General features: G+C 43.8%; 1 protein-coding gene across 6 annotated transcripts in view; it reads right to left on the bottom strand.

Moving 5' to 3' along the window:
• Window positions 1–5,351: 5,351 nt before the first annotated feature.
• Window positions 5,352–21,158, bottom strand: part of LOC138364245 (uncharacterized) — a 160,303-nt gene continuing 144,496 nt past the window's right edge. For all 6 annotated transcript variants that reach the window (XM_069323615.1, XM_069323616.1, XM_069323618.1 and 3 more), the window contains exons 11-12: window positions 7,014–7,270; window positions 5,352–5,929 (exon numbers count right to left, since the gene is read on the bottom strand). In XM_069323615.1, the coding sequence (XP_069179716.1) occupies window positions 5,384–5,929; window positions 7,014–7,270 (803 nt within the window). In that variant the 3' untranslated portion in view covers window positions 5,352–5,383. The remainder of the gene's footprint in view (window positions 5,930–7,013; window positions 7,271–21,158) is intronic.

The raw sequence follows: 21,158 nt of genomic DNA on the forward strand, positions 1-21,158 counted from the left end.
AAAGAAACTTTGCCCATTTGTTTCTGCCTCGTGCGGGAATCGAACCCGCGCCACAGAATTACGAATCCTGCGCGCTATCCACCAGGCTACGAGGCCCCTTACCAGGCTACGAGGCCCCTACCTAAAGACCTAAAGGTGAACGAAATAGTGACTGCCAATCCACAAGAAGTTGACATAATAGCACTAGAGATCTGCCATGAGGATGATAAACTAATGATCATAAATGTATATAGTCCACCGCTAAGCAGCACATGGTCAAAGGAGGAGCTAGATAGTAAACGAGAAGGTCTTATAACAATAATGAGAGAGATCATAGCGAGAGTGGATAACGATAGTTCACGACTGTTGATAGTCGGCGACTTCAACTTGAAATCCATAGACTGGGAAGCATGTGAAGCTAAAACAGAAGATTTCTGGACCTGTAAATTTGTAGACCTCATCCTGGAAACATTCTTGTATCAACATGTTAAACAAGCTACGAGGATGAGGGAAGGGGACGTCCCCTCCATGCTAGATTTGATATTTACCAGGAAGGAGGAAGAAATATTTGACATTCAGTACCTTCCTCCCTTGGTTAAAAGTGACCATGTCTTTTTGGGAATAAAGTATGCAATGCGTTATAATCTGGAAGAAAATATGACGGTCGATGCAAATGAAAAACCTGACTTTAGGAGAGGACATTATGGCAACCTTAGAAAATTTTTTATTAAGTATAATTGGACAGACTTGTTGCTAGGCAAGGAAGTGAATGAGATGTATGTCAGGTTTTGTGAAATATATGATAAAGGCACAAAATTTTTTATACCAAAACAGAGAAGCAGAACTAGGAAACAGGATTGGTTCAACAGAAAGTGCGAGAGGTGCCTGTAACTACACTTAGGTAATTAACAAGAACAGGAAACCAGGCTTCCAACCCATAAGAGGAAGGGGAGGGGTCACAGTAGGTGTATATATATGCCATACCTATATAAGGCATATGTATGTGCATATGGAACGGACTTATGGTCGAACCCCATGTAAAAATCCAACCAGAATGTCAACCAGTTCAACCCACGTTCAACCTGGCATTATCAGGTCACGACACAGCGTAGCCGTGTAAAAGTCTGGGAGCATCGCTAACGGAGCATGTCCAGAGATGCTTGTAATTACCTAAGTGTAGTTACAGGATGAGAGCTACGCTCGTGGTGTCCCGTCTTCCCAGCACTCTTTGTCATATAACGCTTTGAAACTACTGACGGTCTTGGCCTCCACCACCTTCTCCCCTAACTTGTTCCAACCGTCTACCACTCTGTTTGCGAAAGTGAATTTTCTTATATTTCTTCGGCATCTGTGTTTAGCTAGTTTATATCTATGACCTCTTGTTCTTAACGTTCCAGGTCTCAGGAAATCTTCCCTATCTTTTTTATCAATTCCTGTTACTATTTTGTATGTATAGTGATCATATCACCTCTTTTTCTTCTGTCTTCTAGTTTTGGCATATTTAATGCCTCTAACCTCTCTTCGTAGCTCTTGCCCTTCAGTTCTGGGAGCCACTTAGTAGCATGTCTTTGCACCTTTTCCAGTTTGTTGATGTGCTTCTTAAGTTATGGGCACCACACAACCGCTGCATATTCTAGCTTTGGCCTAACAAAAGTCGTGAACAATTTCTTTAGTATATCGCCATCCATGTATTTAAAAGCAATTCTGAAGTTAGAAAGCGTGGCATAGGCTCCTCGCACAATATTCTTTATGTGGTCCTCAGGTGATAGTTTTCTATCTAGAACCACCCCTAGATCTCTTTCTTTATCAGAATTCTTTAAAGATTTCTCACATAATATATAGGTTGTGTGGGGTCTATGTTCTCCTATTCCACATTCCATAACATGGCATTTATTAACATTAAATTCCATTTGCCAAGTGGCACTCCATGTACTTATTTTGTCCAGGTCTTCTTGAAGGGCATGACAATCATCTAAGTTTCTTATCCTTCCTATTATCTTAGCATCATCAGCAAACATGTTCATATAATTCTGTATACCAACTGGTAGATCATTTATGTAGACAATAAACATCACTGGTGCAAGAACTGAACCCTGTGGTACTCCACTTGTGACATTTCTCCAGTCCGATACATTGCCTCTGATCACAGCCCTCATTTTTCTATGTCAGAAAATTTTTCATCCATGTTAGAAGCGTACCTGTCACTCCTCCAATATTTTCCAGTTTCCAGAACAACCTCTTATGTGGAACTCTGTCGAAAGCCTTTTTTAGGTCCAGATAGATGCAGTCAACCCAACCATCTCTTTCCTGTAATATCTCTGTTGCTCAATCATAGAAACTGAGTAAATTCGATACACAGGATCTTCCAGATCGAAAACCATACTGTCTGTCTGATATATCATTTCTCTCCAGGTGTTCTACCCATTTAGATTTAAGTATTTTTTCCAATATTTTGACTATTACACTTGTGCTTGTGCAGGAGAGCAGGTGCAGTGGAGAGGTGGAGAGGCAGAAGAGGCACCACTCCTAGCCACCCCACACCCATAAGCAGAGAAATAACTAGATGTGTTCCCCACATATAACCCAGAACGACCACAATTACCAGGGGGCGATGACTGGAGAGATAAGATGTGCGAGAGCAGTTTAAAACCCGGAAGAAAGAGCGCTGAACACCGATACATATTTACACCGACCAGAACAAAACAATCACCCACTGCGCATGCGCAGGACACATGAGGTCCAGGCTGCACCACTCGACCCCCGGGGAGGGTGCCAACAAGGAATATGGAACCATGATTAATAATGCCGAGACAAGGACAGAAAGAGGTGACTAGTAAAAATCGGAAACGGCATCGAAAGATGAGAAAAGGACGGAAGAGTACCAACGAGTCCTAGAAAGGACTGGAGGTAAGCCCTACCGGAAGACGACAGACGTTCCAATAATGCATAAGCACAAAATCACAGAGACACCGATGCATCCAATAGCATTCTTGACCAATGGTCATACAGGACCCGTAGGGACACCCGGGAAGGGGCCGACACCCAAAGGCAACTCGTATGCAGAGGGGGAGGGGAAAGGAAAACCCCACTTCCTGTAACAGCAAGCCCTGCTCGGAAGGTCGGAAAACCCAAGCAGGGTCCAACTGGGCCCAAAGCCCCTAAGTCAGCTCCTCCCCAACCCTGGGAACCACCACTTCAGGCTCCGGGGACGAGTTATCCTCCAAAACCCCGGCCTCACAAGAAAAAGCTGGGGCGGCCGACATAGAATGAAGAAAGAGGGCCCACTGGTCAGACTCCGGAGCTACGGCTGGAGAAACAGACTTGAACGCCTTCGACGCAACCCCCGAAACTGCCCGAGTCTCAAACCTCGAAAACCTTGACCTGACCCCGAAGCCCGCAGACACCTAAGAGCCGGAAGCAGGGGGTTGGGGGACCGAATGAACCACAGCAAGGGAAGAACGAGGGGGCTCGGACAGAACCAAGGCCGACGCGACCAAAACCCCAAGTCCGGATCTGGAGAAGAAAACAGGGCAGCCTCCAGGCATCCGGGGAAGCAACCAAATTAGTGCGTTGCAACAACCTATCCGGCAATGTGCGAGCCGCCTGCATCCGAAGAATGTCATCAACAGAGAGGGTGATTGGAGTCACAAACAAGCAACAAAGCTTGTAGGACTTGGCGTCGAATGTGTCACCGACTCAACACATTTTTGCCTCTGTTTTGCATGACGGAGGCAAAAACAAGGAGCGTCGTCCTGAGACAAAAGGACAGAGCAACCCTCAAACTCGCACAACACGAGAGGGGACGCAGGGGTCTCTCACAGTGGACCCGAGTGCCCCCGCGGGGTTTCCCAGGGCCCCTAGACTGGGTCTGCTAAGGATTATCCCAGGCAGGGTACTGCTAACCAGTGCCCCAAACTTCCGAGCAAACTGCTAAAAACTGAACTCACGGGACGTGTCCACTCACGAGGGAGAAGCAGGGGGCGCCACCACACAAACGACCCTAAGATAACGGGAAGGGAGAACACAAGGCAGAACCCCCCACCAGGCAAAAAGAAAAAGAAAAGAAAAACCTCGCAAGAGGACACACTACCTGAAAAGAACAGACCCGGCCGCTGTTAACAGTGAAAACTAGCTACACAGTACCCCGCGCCCCACCAATGCAATAACTACCACTTATCCCAAGGCAAACAAGGGTGGAAAACCCTCCCATACATTTTGGGCGGCCAAACGCCAAGCAGTGAAAGGCCAACAGAGGTAGACCCAAGGTGACTTGTGGAAAGGAACCCCAAGCCCCAAGGGCGGTACTTACAGGGCACTTAGGGAAGGTAACCCTAAACACATGCAGCCCGAGTTGCTGAGAAATTACTCCCAACTCGCACATCACCGTAAGAGCAGTACTGAAACCAATAACAGCACTGAGGAGACTGGAGTTGGAGCCACACGACTATGCACAATCCCATCAGCCGAGGAATTGAGGTGTGGATTGCCGGTGCGAGGGTTTGGGGCTCCTCCTTCCTCCTCCCGGGGAGGGGGGAGCTGCGCAGACATGCGGTGCAGCTTGTGTGACGTCATGCTGTTTGATTATTTTTCTTTTGGGAAGTTCTGTCCACTCGTTGGCGATTTTCGTTGTTTTAACAAGAATAGAGGTTTGTTTTGTGGCGCTTACCTTTCTGGATGCCTGTTCCGGTTGATGGCAGATACAGAATGCTCCAAATCACATGTGCGCTTCTATGGGCCATTGCTCCTCATGCCTCTGTGAGGGGGGCCAGGTTCTGGCTCGTGGTCCCTGGTAGGCCTAGAACTCCACCCACATCGACTGATGCAAAATAGTTAGGGTAGCCATATCAGCCCGGATAGCTCCCGGGAGCCATAGGAGCTCCCCCCAGAAAAAATGCAGACAAGTTCCTGCAGGACATTCTGGACCACTCAGGTTTTGATGGATATGTGGGCATGTGGGGCCACCCCAAGCCTTCTAGATCAAGTAACTGATTAGAACTCTCCAGAAACCATTCTACATATACTCCAAGTCTAGGGAAAAGTAAATAAAAGTAAAAATAAAAGACACAATTGCAAGTTTTCTTGCCAAAGACACCTAGGATAATAAAGAAATTATCAAACTCTAAAATATACGTTTCAGGCGTAGAGATAAGCATGCAAAAACCTTACTGTAGCTCTTTGTACATGAAAACTTAGGCCAGGGATTATATTGTGTAACTTTCTCTTTACACTAAGCCAACAACACTCCAAAGCTTCATTATTTTCTAACAACACATGAAATTAAGTATCTTATTCAATAAATTCAGTTAATTTCTTTAAAAATATAATAATTTTTGCTTCTATTGCAATTTTTCATGGGGTAATGACAACACACATTCTGTAATTATATAAAATATTTTATTGTACATCAAATACTCAGCAATCCACTTTTCAGTTCTTCCGAGGCTCTACCAATGGCTGTCAATGCTTTCAGATTCAATTGCTCTCTTTCTTCCTTCCTTTTTTTGTATTCCAATTTCCTTGCTGCTTTTTCTGCCATATACAGAATATGTTGTTCCATTTTATCTAGCCGCTTTTCCCCCAACTGAAGGTTATATTCCAAGAAGACTGTGGCAACATCAGAAGCACCTCTCATGGGCTTTTCATCCACTCCTGCGGCTGGTGCTGTGGTCTGGGTTGCAAAGACTGTATCGCCATCATGGTGCAGTAGAGTAGTAACAGGTGCAGCGAACTGACATACTGCTTGAGGAGTGGGAAGAGTAACTGCTGGCTGCATTACCCGAGAGGAAAGCATATCTGCCGTACATTTCTTGATGGTAGGTGGTTTTGCCACTGTCAGCGATTTGTTTGGTTGCAGGTGACTCATATCAACATGAGGTTTGGGAGCCGGTGTTTCAACAGACTCGGATGGTGGCACGGCGAGGACAGTTGTGCCCAACAAATCATCAAGCAGCTGCACAGGAAACAAATTTGTAATAATATATATAAATACTGAACTTGTATTTTTAACAAACTAACCACTGTGATCAAATATTTTCAATGTTATGAGCAAGTGTTTTTAGACAAATATTTGTATATTCTTTATTCTTACATTACTTATTCTTTAACTGCATTCACATTAGTGCCACTTGGCAATCTTCTCTGTTTCTCCACATCCACACTTCTTCTAAACTAAATTACAGTTTTCAATGTCAACTTATTATTTTTACTCATTTTTGTCATATATCTTTCCCTGACTGTCTCATATGCACTCCATATCCTTGATGAGGACAAGTCAAACATTCCTACATATATGCAGCCCTAAATTTGTGCAAATAATAAACCACAAAAATTAAGCTAATAGGTAACTTCAAGGAGAGTTGAAATCATTTACAAAAATTCATTTTTTTTTAATATTCTTTTACTTGACATAACACCTATTTTTAACAAAATATTTAATGTCCCTTTTACTTTCAGCTATATATTAAACACATAATAGAGTTCAAATGCTTGGGATGGGCAACGTGTCATAATTATAACCCAAAAAGTTGGCAAAACACAAGAATAAAAGGTGTTCAGGAGTCAGGCTTGCAGCCAAAAATGGGGTAAACCTGAGGATTAAGATGGATAATCCACACTTATCAACATTAATTAAATATCCACCTGCGTATTGGCTATGTTTAAAAATTCTTACTCGCATAACTCCAAATGTGTACTCCACTACTACATAATATTGTGGGCTGCCTATACTGTACACTTGCTACTCTGTGCAAGCAAATGGTGACTCCATTATAATGCCTAAATCACCAAGTAAAATTATTAAATGAGTGTGCCTTTAATGTCTTTAATACTTAATTTCATTAGAACTATCTGGGGGAATATTTTAGATTTTAAGATTGTAGCCATCCTCTCACAGATGAGATGTTTCAAGATGGGACAACACTATAAAGACAGTACTGTATATAAACTTCTTTCTCTCTCTCTTTCTCTCTAGTTACATAGAAGATCACAATGCTATTATGAACTTTCAATCATAACCCACATTTTGCATACAATACCTGGTAATAATCCCAAGATAATTTGTCGGACAAGTCATTGCTGTTACGCTTCCGTTCCTTAATTTTCTGGTATGTTGTTATGAGACCGTTCCACTTTTTTCTGATCTTTTCTAAAGAGAAAGAGAATCCTCGAAAGCACATCTCCTCTTGTAGTTCCTTGTAAACTGCTGGTCTTGTTCGTATCAAAAGAAACCTTTGGAATCTTTGTCTGATTAATTCAATCAGGAGAAGTGTAGCGGTGTGGTTGAAATCCTCATCTGTTAAGAAAATTTAACAATTTGTATACCATGAAAGACTTGGTTTCCAGGTCATGTGTGGCAATATATATACAGGAAAATTTGTTAAAGTGGAGATTCTCAATCTACATGTAGAAATATTTTCATACTGAATAATGATGACAGCAGAATTTGCTAACTTGCCACGTAGAACAGTTGACACACACACACACACACACTCAAATATAGTGAAAACATTAGGATATTAAACCCCAAATCCAATTACAGTAACGGCAAATAGTAGTCATCATAGATGACCAGCTAGGAACATTGTAATGACAACTCGATAAGTTTCTTCAAACTGCGATGTACCATCCAGGTTGTTATGGACATGTATGCAGGCCAAGCAACTGAAATTTGATTCAATTAGCTCTCTCAGAAAATTAATTGATATTTAACTACCCCAACTGGCCAGCACTAAGTGTTGTAAACACTTAGGAATATTAGGTAGGAATATTCAACCCATCCTCCGAATTGACAGTACGATTTAATACTAAGTGTAATAAGTACACTTTCTAACTGTCATAAACAGTGCATAATTACACCTATGGGGCTGTTACATTTACCAAACTCCCTCCCCCAATTTAATTCTCCTCGTTTTCTGTTAAGACACTCAGAATTTTAGGATGAAGTTTTCAATTTCAATTTGCTATACACAAGTTTTAAATATCAGGAATTTCTTTTTCATGTTTATTAAAAATATAGATTTTATACAAAATTTTAAAATATCCTGAGTTTCTTTACAATTTATTGATATATTTTAGTTTTGTTTTATTAGTTTTATAAAATTGTAATATCAATATAGCTATAGGTTAAGTACTAATTGTAATTAACACTTTCGCTCACCCCGCGCGCCACCCCTCGACAGGGCGATATGGGCCCCAGCGTGTCACGGAAGCGCGCGTTAATTCCGAAAAGTGTATACTCTCTTCAACTTTGTCACCTCAATTCTCCTTCTACGAGAATAAATTTGGTATCATTGTGTTCGCAATAAAATTCTCTACAGCACTAAATGCATATAAACTCCAAAAGCCCGGCTAATTACCCGCAGCAAACAGAGAAAGTGCGAACGAGTTACCCGGGAGCGCGCAAACGGGATAAAATGTTTTCACTATTTTCACTCTGGTCACCTCAATTTTTGTCCTAGGTCTTTCATTTTGGTCTCAATGGGTTCGTAATAAAATTCTCTAGAGGAACATTAGCATATAAAAAAAAACACCTGGTCACGCTCCAACCGCCGACGAGTTGAAGACGGGCCACGCGTTAGCCGTGAGTGAGCGCTCAGAGGCCTTCCTACTACACTCCCAATTCCCACCCTTTTCAAGCCTTTCTTTCGCAATTTTCTTCCTGGAAGGGCCTTGTTCATGATTACTATCCATCGTGGAGTAAGCGTAGATAGTTTCTAAAGCCGCAGTAAGAAATATAGCCACGGAAAATAGCCGAAATGTTCACACGTTTGAGATGCGAGGGGAGACGACATTGGTCTCAACAGTGGAGCAAAGACAATGGGCCCACGGCGTGTGCCAAGCCGCCTGAGGGCCACGAGGCTCAACAAAGGAAATGGGAAGACATCGGCGCACATTTTAAAACCAGTCCCCAAAAAATCGGATACAAACCTGATTTTTGGCGAATTTTTAAAGTGGATGACGCAATGCTGCGTCATCCCCGGCATTACCGCCAGTAAACGGATGACGCAATGCTGCGTCATCCCCGAGCGAAAGTGTTAAGAAGCAATAAAATTATTATCTTCAAAAACTAAGACGGTTAGGTGAGGTTGTGGTTTTCTATTCAGTTTTTCAGGTATACTCAAATATTCACAATATATTTGACAGTACGATTTAATACTAAGTGAAAATAAGTACAATTCCGAACTGCTATGAATAGTACATAATTACACTTATTTGTCTCCTTACATTTACCACCCCATTTTTGGAGGACGGGCTGGAATATTAGGCTGTGGATAAGTCTTTCTAAAATTCTCCGAAGGAAAAACTGGTCTCGTATCTAGGACTTGTGTCTCCCCAGGCCCTAGAAAATAAGGGCGGGTTTGTATAGGTATGTGGAATGACATCACCACTAAGCAATTTCCCATTTTCATAGCCTGAGGAGGCATCAGCCAAGAAAAAACCAGTGTTGAATGTAATGAAACGCCATTGTCTAGGTGAGACCCGGAGGCTCCCCGGAGCTTTACCAGGCTGATATGCTAATGTCAGACTTTGGCATCCGTCATGTGTATGGAGTTCTAGGGCCTACCGGGGACCACGGCCAGAACCTGGCCCCCTCAGAGAGGCAAGGGGAGCAATGACCTATAGAAACTCCCGTGTGGTTGGAAGCATTCTATGTCTGCCATCGACCGGGTCAAGCATCCAGAAAGGTAAGCATTCCAAAACAAACCCCTATTCTGGTGAAAATTGCTACCTAAAGCCGAACTAGTGGATAGAACTCCCCAACAGAAAACAAGCAAACTAGTATGACGTCACATGTCACCGCAGCTCCCCCCTCCCCGGGAGGGGGAAGGGGGAGCCCCAGACCTACGCCGGCTATCCACCCATCAGTTCTGAGACTGGATGTCAAAACATGCAAAAACTGCCGACCAGAGGGAGGGAGGGTTGCCAGGGAGCCTCTGGGTCTCACCCAGAAAATGGCGTTTCATTACATTCAACGCTGGTTTTCTGGAGGGAGCCCCGTCGGCTCCCTGGAGCTAACTATCCACAGAGGAAGGTCAAAGGGACGGAGCCGGGAGGCGGACACCACGCACCCCCCACGAAAGCGAGACAACCGGCAGCAAACGCCAACCCAAGGCACCACAGCCCCGAAAAGTCCCGGGAACAACACGAGAACAACGAGCAGCAAGGCCCCAGCACGAACACCAAAGATCCATGCCCGAACGACCGCAAGGACACGTCGCTCAGATGGCAGCGAGAGCAGCGAAGCCACAAACGTCACGGGCATGAGAGAAGAACACAGGCAGCTTAGCCGCAAGAACACGGCTGACAACCCGGGACACCATCACCCGCGAACCGGGAAGAACAGAACCGGATCAACGCAAAACGCGCCCCAGACACAGATGCCGTGGCACGCCAACAACAGCGGAGGGCTGCCACTAAACCCGAAACACGACACGCCCCTGGCCTGACCAACCAAGCACCAACAAACCAAGGACCCCTCCAGAACGCAGCAGCCCCACCCCGCACCAGAAAAGATGGAAACTGCTGCCATCGAAGAACCAAAACGCTAAAACCGAAGGAGCAAGAAAACACAGCGACCCAACCCCCAGAGGCAAATGCCGAAAGGAAAGAGAGCCGACAAAAAAACAAACCGGAAACGAAGGGGCACTACCAACCGAGGAGAAGACGGAGCACGCTGACAAGAGACCAGGACAGTGCAAGCGGCGCACGAACAGGCCGGAGGTGAAACGATGCACGAGACAGCTTACTAGCGGTGCAGAAGCAACACCAAGACCGTAAGCAAGCCGAAGCGGCTCCGCCAGCGCCGCACGAAAAGAGCACGAGGAAAAGACCTTCCACAAGGCCAACAATTTTATCTACTACTTTAGCTTCTTCTACAGCTCTTTCTGACCTAGATGTTATTGCCTTTTCTTTGCAGCCAAAAATGATCAGGGACTTACTCCGATCAACTGTGTTTTACACCAACTTCGGGTTACATGCCAATTCTTTTCTCACTTCCAGCCTAATGTTTGTTTTATCTTGGTTGCTGCAGTGTTTGGCTTCCTTTACTGCTTCTTCTATTTTTTCCTTCTCCTTGGCCACTTGTGCATAAGTGAGTTGCATATCTTTCTTGCACTGTTCTATTCCCTGTGTAACTTCTTCCATCTGTGCTGACAAAAGCTGTTTCTCCTGTTGAATTTCCTTGCCTAACCTATTGTAGTCATTTATGTTTAAATTTACTTTAACTTCTTCCAAAGCTATTTTTAAGAGTTTATTTTCTTCTTCCATGGCTTTGCAATTTGTTTCCAATTGATTCTTATCCTTGCGCAAGTCTTTCACTAAACCCTCAAGACATAAAACTTTGCTATTCAAATGGTCATTACTTTCTTCCAATTTACTAATTATTTCTACATGAGAGTTCACTATAGTATCTAAATTTACCAACTTGTTATGTAGACTACTAATATCAATGCTTTCTTCATTGAATCCCTCAAAATCAAGCTCTGTTTTGTTTTTCCCCTTGCCAGTGGCCATCTTGAATGTTCTTCTCTGCACTGTAAACACTAGGGCAACTTTTTCTCATCCGATTTTTCACTTCCCTTAGCACTTTCCTGTTATCTCACCTATTTTTCAAGAGCACTATACCTTTATGTTCTCTGGGACACCACTCACTACCATCAACCTGTACTACAATACTTAGGATTGTTGAAATATGCTGGAGCTCCTCTGCTGCAAGTGTTGACCCTAGGGGTGTCACCTTTTGAAGTGTGGTGACGTTTTGCTGCGGTTTTGGTGCTGCGGCTGCGTGTAGGGGTTGGTTGTGGCATTTTGTTCGACCCTTCCGTGCTCCCTCTGGGGTCCTCCTTCCTTGCCGGTCTTGCTGTGCCAGGCCTGGGTTTTCCATGTTCCTTGGATTCTCTGTCCTGTCCTCGTTGTCCTTGCTTCGTTGTGCTGGCTGGGGATGAGCTTGGGGTCTTCGTCTCGCCCCTTGCCTATCCTCCGGTTTCGGTTCAAGTTCCAGAGACTAGTGGGCTCCCTTCCTTAGTGTTTTTCATGGCTGCCCCGGGGTTTTTCTTGACGCTGGGGCTTTAGGGGGACAGCTCGGCCCCGGGGCCTGCAGGGTGGGTTCCTGGGGCTGGGGTGGGGCTAAAGTGAGGGGCCTCAGGCCCCGTTGGTCCCCGCCGGGGTATTTCTACCCCTCTGGGCGGGGCTTGCGGTTTTGTGGTGTGGGATTTTTCCGTTCCCCCTCTCCACACATGCTTTGTGGGCGTCGGCCCCTCCCTGGGCTCGGTTTCCTTGTCCATTGTGCCTGTTGCTTCTGTCCTGTCGGTGGGTGCTTTTCTACGGTCTTCGCCCCTTTTTTCCAGGACGGGCCTTTTCTGTCATGTCCCCCTCTTTTTGGGGTTTCTGCATGACTTTTGGTCTCGGTGCGACAGGGATTTTGTGCTTCGTCCTTTGTGTTTGCTTCTTTTTGTTCTCGAAGGTTCGGGACGGTTTTGCTCCTTCCTTTTTCTGGTACGTCTGTCGTCGTTCGATTGAGCTTCCCTCCAGTCCTTTCTAGGGCTTGTGGGTCCTATTCCAGGCAGCTTCTGGGTGTTTGGCCTTCTTGTTCTTTTGTTCATATCTCTTCTCTTAGCGCTGTCTCGGCACTACTCGTTTTCCTGGGAGCAATTTTGCTCCTCTTAATGAGTCTTTTCGCTCCTGCCCTTCTGCGGGATGTTGGTGCAGGGTGGCTCCTTATGCGGGTTAATTCTCTGTCAGTTGCACTTGTGGCGGTGGACTTGCACACTTGTGGCATTTTGGTTTTGGTCCTGCTTTTTCTTTTCCCTCCTGGGGCTGTCATAGGATTGGCTTGCGGAGGATATAGAGGTGCTTGGGGCCGTTCCTGGGTCTGGCACCTTGGTTTCTGCTGCTAGCTTTCGGTATCGATGTTCCTTCTGTGCCGTTTCGCAGGCTGTCTCTTGCGTTGTTTCACCTCCGGCCTGCTCATGCACTGCCTGTGGCATTCTGGTCTTTGGACAGGGTGCTCTCCTGTTTTTCTTCTCCTTGGTTGTGGCTCCTTCGGTTCAGGTCTGCTTTGCTTCGGCTCTCTTTTTATGTTGGCATTGGCCTATGGGGGTCATGTGGTAGAGCTTCATGCTCTTCTCAAGCGAAGTGGTTTTTGGCTCCTATGGTCGTAGTCATAGGTTTCTTCGTCTGCAGCCGTTCTCCCTTTTTCTGGTGAATGTTGTGCCTGCTGCTTTCCGGAGAGGTCCTTGGGTTGTTGTCTCGACTTCGTTTTGAGGAGTGGTTCACTGACCGCCTCCCGGGTATGTCCCCTTGTTTTCTTAGGTAGTCTTTGGTGAAGTAGCTCCCCCCAGAAAACCAGTGTTGAATGTAATGAAACACCATTTTCTGGGTGAGTCCCGGAGGCTCCCTGGCACCCTCCCGCCCTCCGGTCAGCGTTTTTTTTTTTTTTTTTTGCGGTTTTGATATGCAGCCTCAGAACTGGGGCGGAGATTGCCGGCACGGGGGTCTGGGGCTCCCCCTTCCCCGGGAGGGGGAAGGGGGAGCTGCGCAGACATGCGGCTCGTGTGACGTCATGCTTGTTAGTTCATTTTCCTGGGGGAGTTCTGTCCACTCGTTTGTCGATTTTTGTTGTTAACCAGAATAGGGGTTTGTTTTGTGGCGCTTACCTTTCTGGGTGCCTGTCCCGGTCGATGGCAGATATAGAATGCTCCAAATCACATGTGCAATTCTATGGGCCATTGCTCCCCGTGGGGCCAGGTTCTGGCTCGTGGTCTCCGGTAGGCCTAGAACTCCACCCACATCAACTGATGCAAAATAGTTAGGGTATCCATATTAGCCATGGATAGCTCCGGGAAGCCTCCGGGTCTCGCCCAGAAAATGGCTTTTCATTACATTCAACGCTGGTTTTTGGGACTCTGTCTTCGCTTTGTTGGCCGGTTTTGTTGTTCCTGCTTCCTCTTTTGGCTACTTTTCTAGTGCAGTAGTCCTGGTTGGCGCCTTCCCGCAGAACAGGTTGTGCGGTTCAGCCAGCGTGTCCTGCACATGCGCAGTGGAGTTTGTTTTGGTCTGGGCAGTGTAATTACCTAAGTGTAATTACCTAAGTGTAGTTACAGGATGAGAGCTACGCTCGTGGTGTCCCGTCTTCCCAGCACTCTTTGTCATATAACGCTTTGAAACTACTGACGGTCTTGGCCTCCACCACGTTCTCACTTAACTTGTTCCAACCGTCTACCACTCTATTTGCGAAGGTGAATTTTCTTATATTTCTTCGGCATCTGTGTTTAGCTAGTTTAAATCTATGACCTCTTGTTCTTGAAATTCCAGGTCTCAGGAAGTCTTCCCCTGTCGATTTTATCAATTCCTGTTACTATTTTGTATGTAGTGATCATATCACCTCTTTTTCTTCTGTCTTCTAGTTTTGGCATATTTAATGCTTCTAACCTCTCCTCGTAGCTCTTGCCCTTCAGTTCTGGGAGCCACTTAGTAGCATGTCTTTGCACCTTTTCCAGTTTTTTTATGTGCTTCTTAAGATATGGGCACCACACAACAGCTGCAAATTCTAGCTTTGGCCTAACAAAAGTCATGAACAATTTCTTTAGCATATCGCCATCCATGTATTTAAATGCAATTCTGAAGTTAGAAAGCATAGCATAGGCTCCTTGCACAATATTCTTTATGTGGTCCTCAGGTGATAGTTTTCTATCTAGAACCACTCCTAGATCTCTTTCTTTATCAGAATTCTTTAAAGATTTCTCACATAATATATAGGTTGTGTGGGGTCTATGTTCTCCTATTCCACATTCCATAACATGACATTTATTAACATTAAATTCCATTTGCCAAGTGGTGCTCCATATACTTATTTTGTCCAGGTCTTCTTGAAGGGCATGGCAGTCATCTAAATTTCTTATCCTTCCTATTATCTTAGCATCATCAGCAAACATGTTCATATAATTCTGTATACCAACTGGTAGATCATTTATGTACACAATAAACATCACTGGTGCAAGAACTGAACCCTGTGGTACTCCACTTGTGACATTTCTCCATTCTGATACATTGCCTCTGATTACTGCCCTCATTTTTCTATCAGTCAGAAAATTTTTCATCCATGATAGAAGCTTACCTGTCACCCCTCCAATATTTTCCAGTTTCCAGAACAACCTCTTATGTGGAACTCTGTCGAAAGCCTTTTTTTAGGTCCAGATAGATGCAGTCAACCCAACCATCTCTTTCCTGTAATATCTCTGTGGCTCGATCATAGAAACTGAGTAAATTCGATACACAGGATCTTCCAGATCGAAAACCATACTGTCTGTCTGATATTATATCATTTCTCTCTAGGTGTTCTACCCATTTAGTTTTGATTAGTTTTTCCAATACTTTCACTATTACACTTGTCAATGATACAGGTCTATAATTGAGGGGGTCTTCCCTGCTGCCACTTTTGTAGATTGGAACTATGTTAGCCTGTTTCCACCCGTCTGCTACGATTCCTGTACACAGGGATGCCTGAAAGATCAGGTGAAGTGGAATGCTGAGCTCAGATGCACATTCTCTCAGAACCCATGGTGAAACGCCATCTGGGCCAGCTGCTTTGTTCTTACCGAGCTCCTTGAGCATTTTTTCCACTTCGTCTCTAGACACCTTTATGTGTTCTATGTTGTTCTCTGGAATTATTATTGTATCTGGTTCCCTAAAGATTTCATTTTGTACAAACACACTTTGGAACTTTTCGTTTAGTGTTTCACACATTTCCTTTTCATCTTCCGTGAATCTATTTCCCATTTTCAACCTCTGAATATTATCCTTTACCTGCAATTTGTTGTTTATGAATTTATAGAATAGACCTGGTTCTGTTTTACATTTGTCCGCAATCCCTTTTTCAAAATTTCTTTCTGCCTCTCTCCTCACTGCCGTGTAGTTGTTTCTTGCATCTTTGTATCGCTGGTATGTTTGGGGGTTCGGCCTCTTCCTGTATTGATTCCATTTTTGTGTCTTTCGGTCTCTAGCCCTCTCGCAATTTCTATTGAACCAATCCTGTTTCCTAGTTCTGCATCTCTGTTTTGGTATAAATTTTTTTGTGCCTTTATCATATATTTCACAAAACTTGCCATACATCTCATTCACTTCCTTGCCTAGCATCAAGTATGTCCAATTATACTCACTAAAAAAATTTCTAAGGTCACCATAATGTCCTCTCCTGAAGTCTGGATTTTCAACTGCTTCAACCTCCTTATTTTCTTCCAGCTTATAACGCATTGCATACTTTATTCCCAAAAAGACATGGTCATGGTCAAAAAGACAGTGTGTTTCAGTGCTGGTGTTTTGCGTCCTTTTTTCTCGGGTGCTTCGCCTCTCGCTCTTCTCCCTTGCTGCAGTATGTGCCCCGTCGCTCGGGGGTGTCCTGGTTTCCAGCTGTGGGGAGGACGCCGAGGTTTTCCCTGTGTCATGGATGTGGGCCACCTCCTTCGCCTCTACCCTGCTCTCCTGCGGGTCCGGCTCTGGCTTCTTCACCTGGCGGTGCTCTCAGGATCTTTTGGGCATGGTTGAGTCGTGTCACGTTCGTGCCTCCGTTCGACAGGTGAGTTTCTGCGGTCTGGCGTCTTTTGGCCGGGCGCTGGATGCGGAGATGTTTATATACCTGTCTTTATTTAGGTATATTTCTGTCCGACTGAGACCGTTCACACACCAGTGACTGTCCCTTTTTCAACCCTTCCAGTCCCACTCCTGTGCATGTCCAACCCATGCTAGAGTCATTCAGGGAACCCACCTTTTTTCGTGTTATGAGGTGTGTGGGTTGTGGTGCTGGTTATGTACTCACCTGGTAGGGCTCTCCTGGTTGTGCTTGCAAGGTTTTGAGCTCTGGCTCTTGGGTCCCGCCTCTCTGGAAGAACTTACACGTACAAGTGAAGTACATATATCGCGTCTATGCGTGCCGTACATGTTCTCTGTATTCCCTCTATTTCAGCAATCTCTCCTGCTCTGAAGGGGGAAGTTAGTACTGAGCAGCACTCGAGACGGGATAACAGAAGTGACTTGAAGAGTACAACGATTGTGATGGGATCCCTGGATTTGAAAGTTCTCGTAATCCATCCTATCATTTTTCTGGCTGTGGCAATATTTGCTTGGTTATGCTCTTTAAACGTTAGGTAGTCAGACATTATTATTCCCAAATCCTTTACATGCTGTTTTCCTACTATGGGTACATTTGATTGTGTTTTATACCCTGTAATATGTTTAAGGTCCTCATTTTTATCGTACCTGAGTACCTGGAATTTATCACTTTTAAACATCATGTTATTTTCTGATGCCCAGCCGAAAACTTTATCAGCTTGAAGTTTTTCAATGTCTTCAACCGAGATAATTGTCATACAGTACTGATTTTTGTGTCATCTGCAAAGGATGATACGAAGCTGTTACTTGTATTTTTGTCTATATCTGATATGAGAATAAGGAAAAGCAGCGATGGAAGGACTGTACCCTGAGGTACAGAGCTTTTAACTGCACTTGGACTAGATTTTATATGGTTGACCATTACTCGCCGAGTCCTGTTTGACAGAAAACTGAGTATGCAGTGTCCTACTTTACCGGTTATTCCCATTGACTTCATTTTGTGTGCTATCACGCCATGGTCACATTTATCGAAAGCCTTTGCGAAGTCCGTGTATATCACATCAGCATTCTGTTTTTCTTCTAATGCCTCGGTGACTTTGTCGTAGTGCTCAAGTAGTTGTGAGAGGCACGATCTTCCCACTCGAAATTCATGTTGGCCTGGGTTGTGAAGGTCATTGGTCTCCATGAAATTAGTGACCTGACTCATAATCACTCTCTCAAATACTTTTATGATGTGCGATGTTAGTGCAACTGGTCTATAATTCTTTGCCAATGCTTTGCTCCCTCCCTTGTGTAGAGGGGCTATGTCTGCTACTTTAAGTGCATCTGGTATCTCCCCCGTGTCCAAGCTCTTTCTCCACACTATACTGAGTGCCTGTGCTACCGGCACTTTGCATTTCTTTATAAATATTGAATTCCATGAGTCTGGACCTGGGGCCGAGTGCATGGGCATGTTTTCAATTTCTCTTTCAAAATTTAGTGTGCTTGTGTTGATATCAGTTATATTTACAGGGGTTTGAATATCCCGCATAAAGAAATTGTCTGGATCGTCCACTTTCATGTTGTTTATTGGAGTACTAAACATGTCCTCATACTGCTTTTTTAGGATTTCACTAATTTCTTTGTCATCCTCTGTGTATGAACCTTCACTTGTACGAATAGGTCCAATACTGGCAGTGGTTTTTGCTTTTGATTTTGCATATGTGAAGAAATATTTTGGATTTTTCTTTATTTCCCGAATTGCTTTCTGTTCTAACTGCCTTTCTTCAGTTTCATATGAGTGTTTCAATTTCCGCTCGATTTATTCAATCTCCCTATTTAAATTATTCCTTCTTTGATGGGAAATTCGTGTCTGCATAAGCAGTTCCGTTATTTTTTTCCTGCGTTTATAGTGTCGTCTGCGTTCTCTTTCTACGTTGGATCTCTTTCTAGCTTTCCTCAAAGGAACATGTTTCAGACAGACTTGATACGCTTCCGAAGTCAGTTTTTCTATTCCTTCTGTAGGACTTGTATTACTTAGAACAGTTTCCCATGGAATGTTTGTAAGTTCCCTGTTTATTATCTCCCAGTCTATCCTTTTATTATTAAAATTGAATTTACTGAATAGCCCCTCTCGCTTTATCAATGTTTTAGGTCTATTCTGAGTATTGATGGTCGTTTGCACTTCAATGAGCTTGTGATCTGAGTATGTGGTATCTGATATCGTAATGTTTCTGATAATGTCTTCATTGTTCGTAAAGACCAGATCTAGAATATTTTCATTTCTCGTTGGCTCCGATATCTGCTGATCGAGTGAAAATTTGTCACAGAATCTAAGTAGTTCTCTAATCTGTGGTTGGTTAGGTCCTGATAGATTTCCTGGTATAATATTATTGTTTGCTATTTTCCACCTGAGACTAGGCAAGTTGAAGTCACCTAGGAAGATAATATCAGGTATCGGGTTCACCAAATTATCAAGGCTATTCTTTATTTTGTTTATCTGTTCTGTGAATTCCTCAGCTGTTGCATCTGGCGGTTTGTATATTAGAATAATCACTAAATTTATTTTCTCTATTTTTAATCCCAGTACCTCTACCACCTCATCTGTAACGTTAAGGAGCTCCAAGCATACAAAGTCTTCCCTAATATACAGACCCACTCCTCCATGTGACCTAATTTTCCTATCACACCTGTATAGGTTATATCCTGGAATCCAGATCTCACTGTCTAAGAATTCCCCTGCATGGGTTTCTGTGAAAGCTCCAAATACTGCATTTGACTCCGTGAGGAGGCCATTTATGAACTGTGCTTTGTTGTTTGTTCTTGTTTTCAGTCCTTGTATGTTGGCAAAGATGAATGAGGTTACTCTATTAGTGATAGCTTGACTGGGAGACTTTTTTGACAAGCCCATTATGCGTGGACATAATGAGTTTGTTCTGACCAGTACTGATTGTTGTAGGGCAGTTGTCTGTCGTAGTTGTATTTCCCTTTCGGTGTGTAATTGTATCTGTAATTCTGGAATGCAAGTGGATCTGGCATCCAGTTCCATACACTCTCTATGCTCCTCCTTTTGAATTCTCTTTTGGTCTGGTATAAAAAACTGATAGAGTTTCCTCCAAATTCATTATCCTGCTTGCCACTCTTTATGTAGCGTTCCGTGCCTTTCACGTGAAAGTGTGGGCAGCTGAGGTCATAGCATTTTCTGTCCTCCAGTGAGGTTTGGTACATGTCAGGATGGAAAAACCTACATATTGATCCAAATCGACACTCACCTTTCCTAAGCATATTTAAACATTTTTTGGATGTTGGTAACTGCATTCTAATCCTTTCTTATTACCAGCATATCTATGTCTGCATATGCCCTTTGCATAAAATTTGCATAAGTCTGTCCTGTTCTGAATTGCTCTATCGGGAACCGTCGTAGTGTCTGTACCTATCGAGCTGTCAGTGCTGTCTGTTACACTTTCTAGTTTACTGTCATCTACATCCGGGTCTACTGAGTCAGAGTTTACAACTTCCCGAGTTTCAGCCTCATTTCATCCCTGACTATAGCCTCCGCCCCTGGTATATTAGAATTATTGTTGTTCCTTTCCCACTCCTTCTGGATGGCTGGTAGGCTTCCAATAAACGGTGTTTTCCGGTCATGCGTCATGTTATCTAGAAGGTTTTTTAGGATATTCCAAGCTGGTAGGTCATTTTTACACACCCAGAGCAAGTGGCCAGCTCTCAGTGCCGTAGTGTTACTCACTCCTGTACAAGCCGAATGAAATCTATTCTTACAGATATAACATTCAATTCCCGTTGCCTTCGACTTTAAGGAGTTGTTACAGTGGCCACAAATTTGTTTATTTACTCCCATTTTGTCTTGTTTTGTTGTATATATCTATATATTTATAATATTATATGTATACCGTATATTTGTAACAATATACAGTGGTACCTCTCATAACGATCGCCCCAAAAGACGAACATTTTGGGTAACGAACGGCCCGATCGGTGTCAAATCGTCCCGTATGACGAATGCCGGTTTGAGTAACGTCAACACCACATGGTGGGGTCGCGCTGCTTCTTGCATATTCTTAGACGCCTCCGACGATGCACATAAATTATGTTGTTCTTGTTTAAAGATGCTAATGATGCTGGGATATAAAAGGGTGACTGCTGAGATGTTGCAAAGCATTGATGTTTTTGTAGGAAAAAAGAAATGAAATGTCTGATATACAACAAATGTCAAAAAGGTTCGTTCGGTGTTCGGCAGGTAGGCTGCTCCATTATAACAATCTTTCTTTGTTTCAAATGATGTCCATTTGTTTTGTAATTTTCATTTACGTCTCAATAATGGAGAAGCCTATCTTACATACACTGAATAAACCATTATGACATTTTCCTTTCTTCAAATGTGTTCAATATTTATTTTTCATTTGTCTTATAGCAAAAGGTTTGTTCGGTGGTCGGCAGGTAGGCTGCTCCATGTTTCTTACATACAAAAAATGTAAATAATAAAAAAAATGAAGAATTTTGAAAACCAGTACAAATGTCAAAAAGGTTCGTTCGGTGGTCTACAGGTCGGCTGCTCCATGTTTCTTAAATAAAAAAAA

Source organism: Procambarus clarkii, chromosome 13 (genome assembly GCF_040958095.1).
Source record: "Procambarus clarkii isolate CNS0578487 chromosome 13, FALCON_Pclarkii_2.0, whole genome shotgun sequence".
Lineage (NCBI taxonomy): Eukaryota > Metazoa > Arthropoda > Malacostraca > Decapoda > Cambaridae > Procambarus > Procambarus clarkii.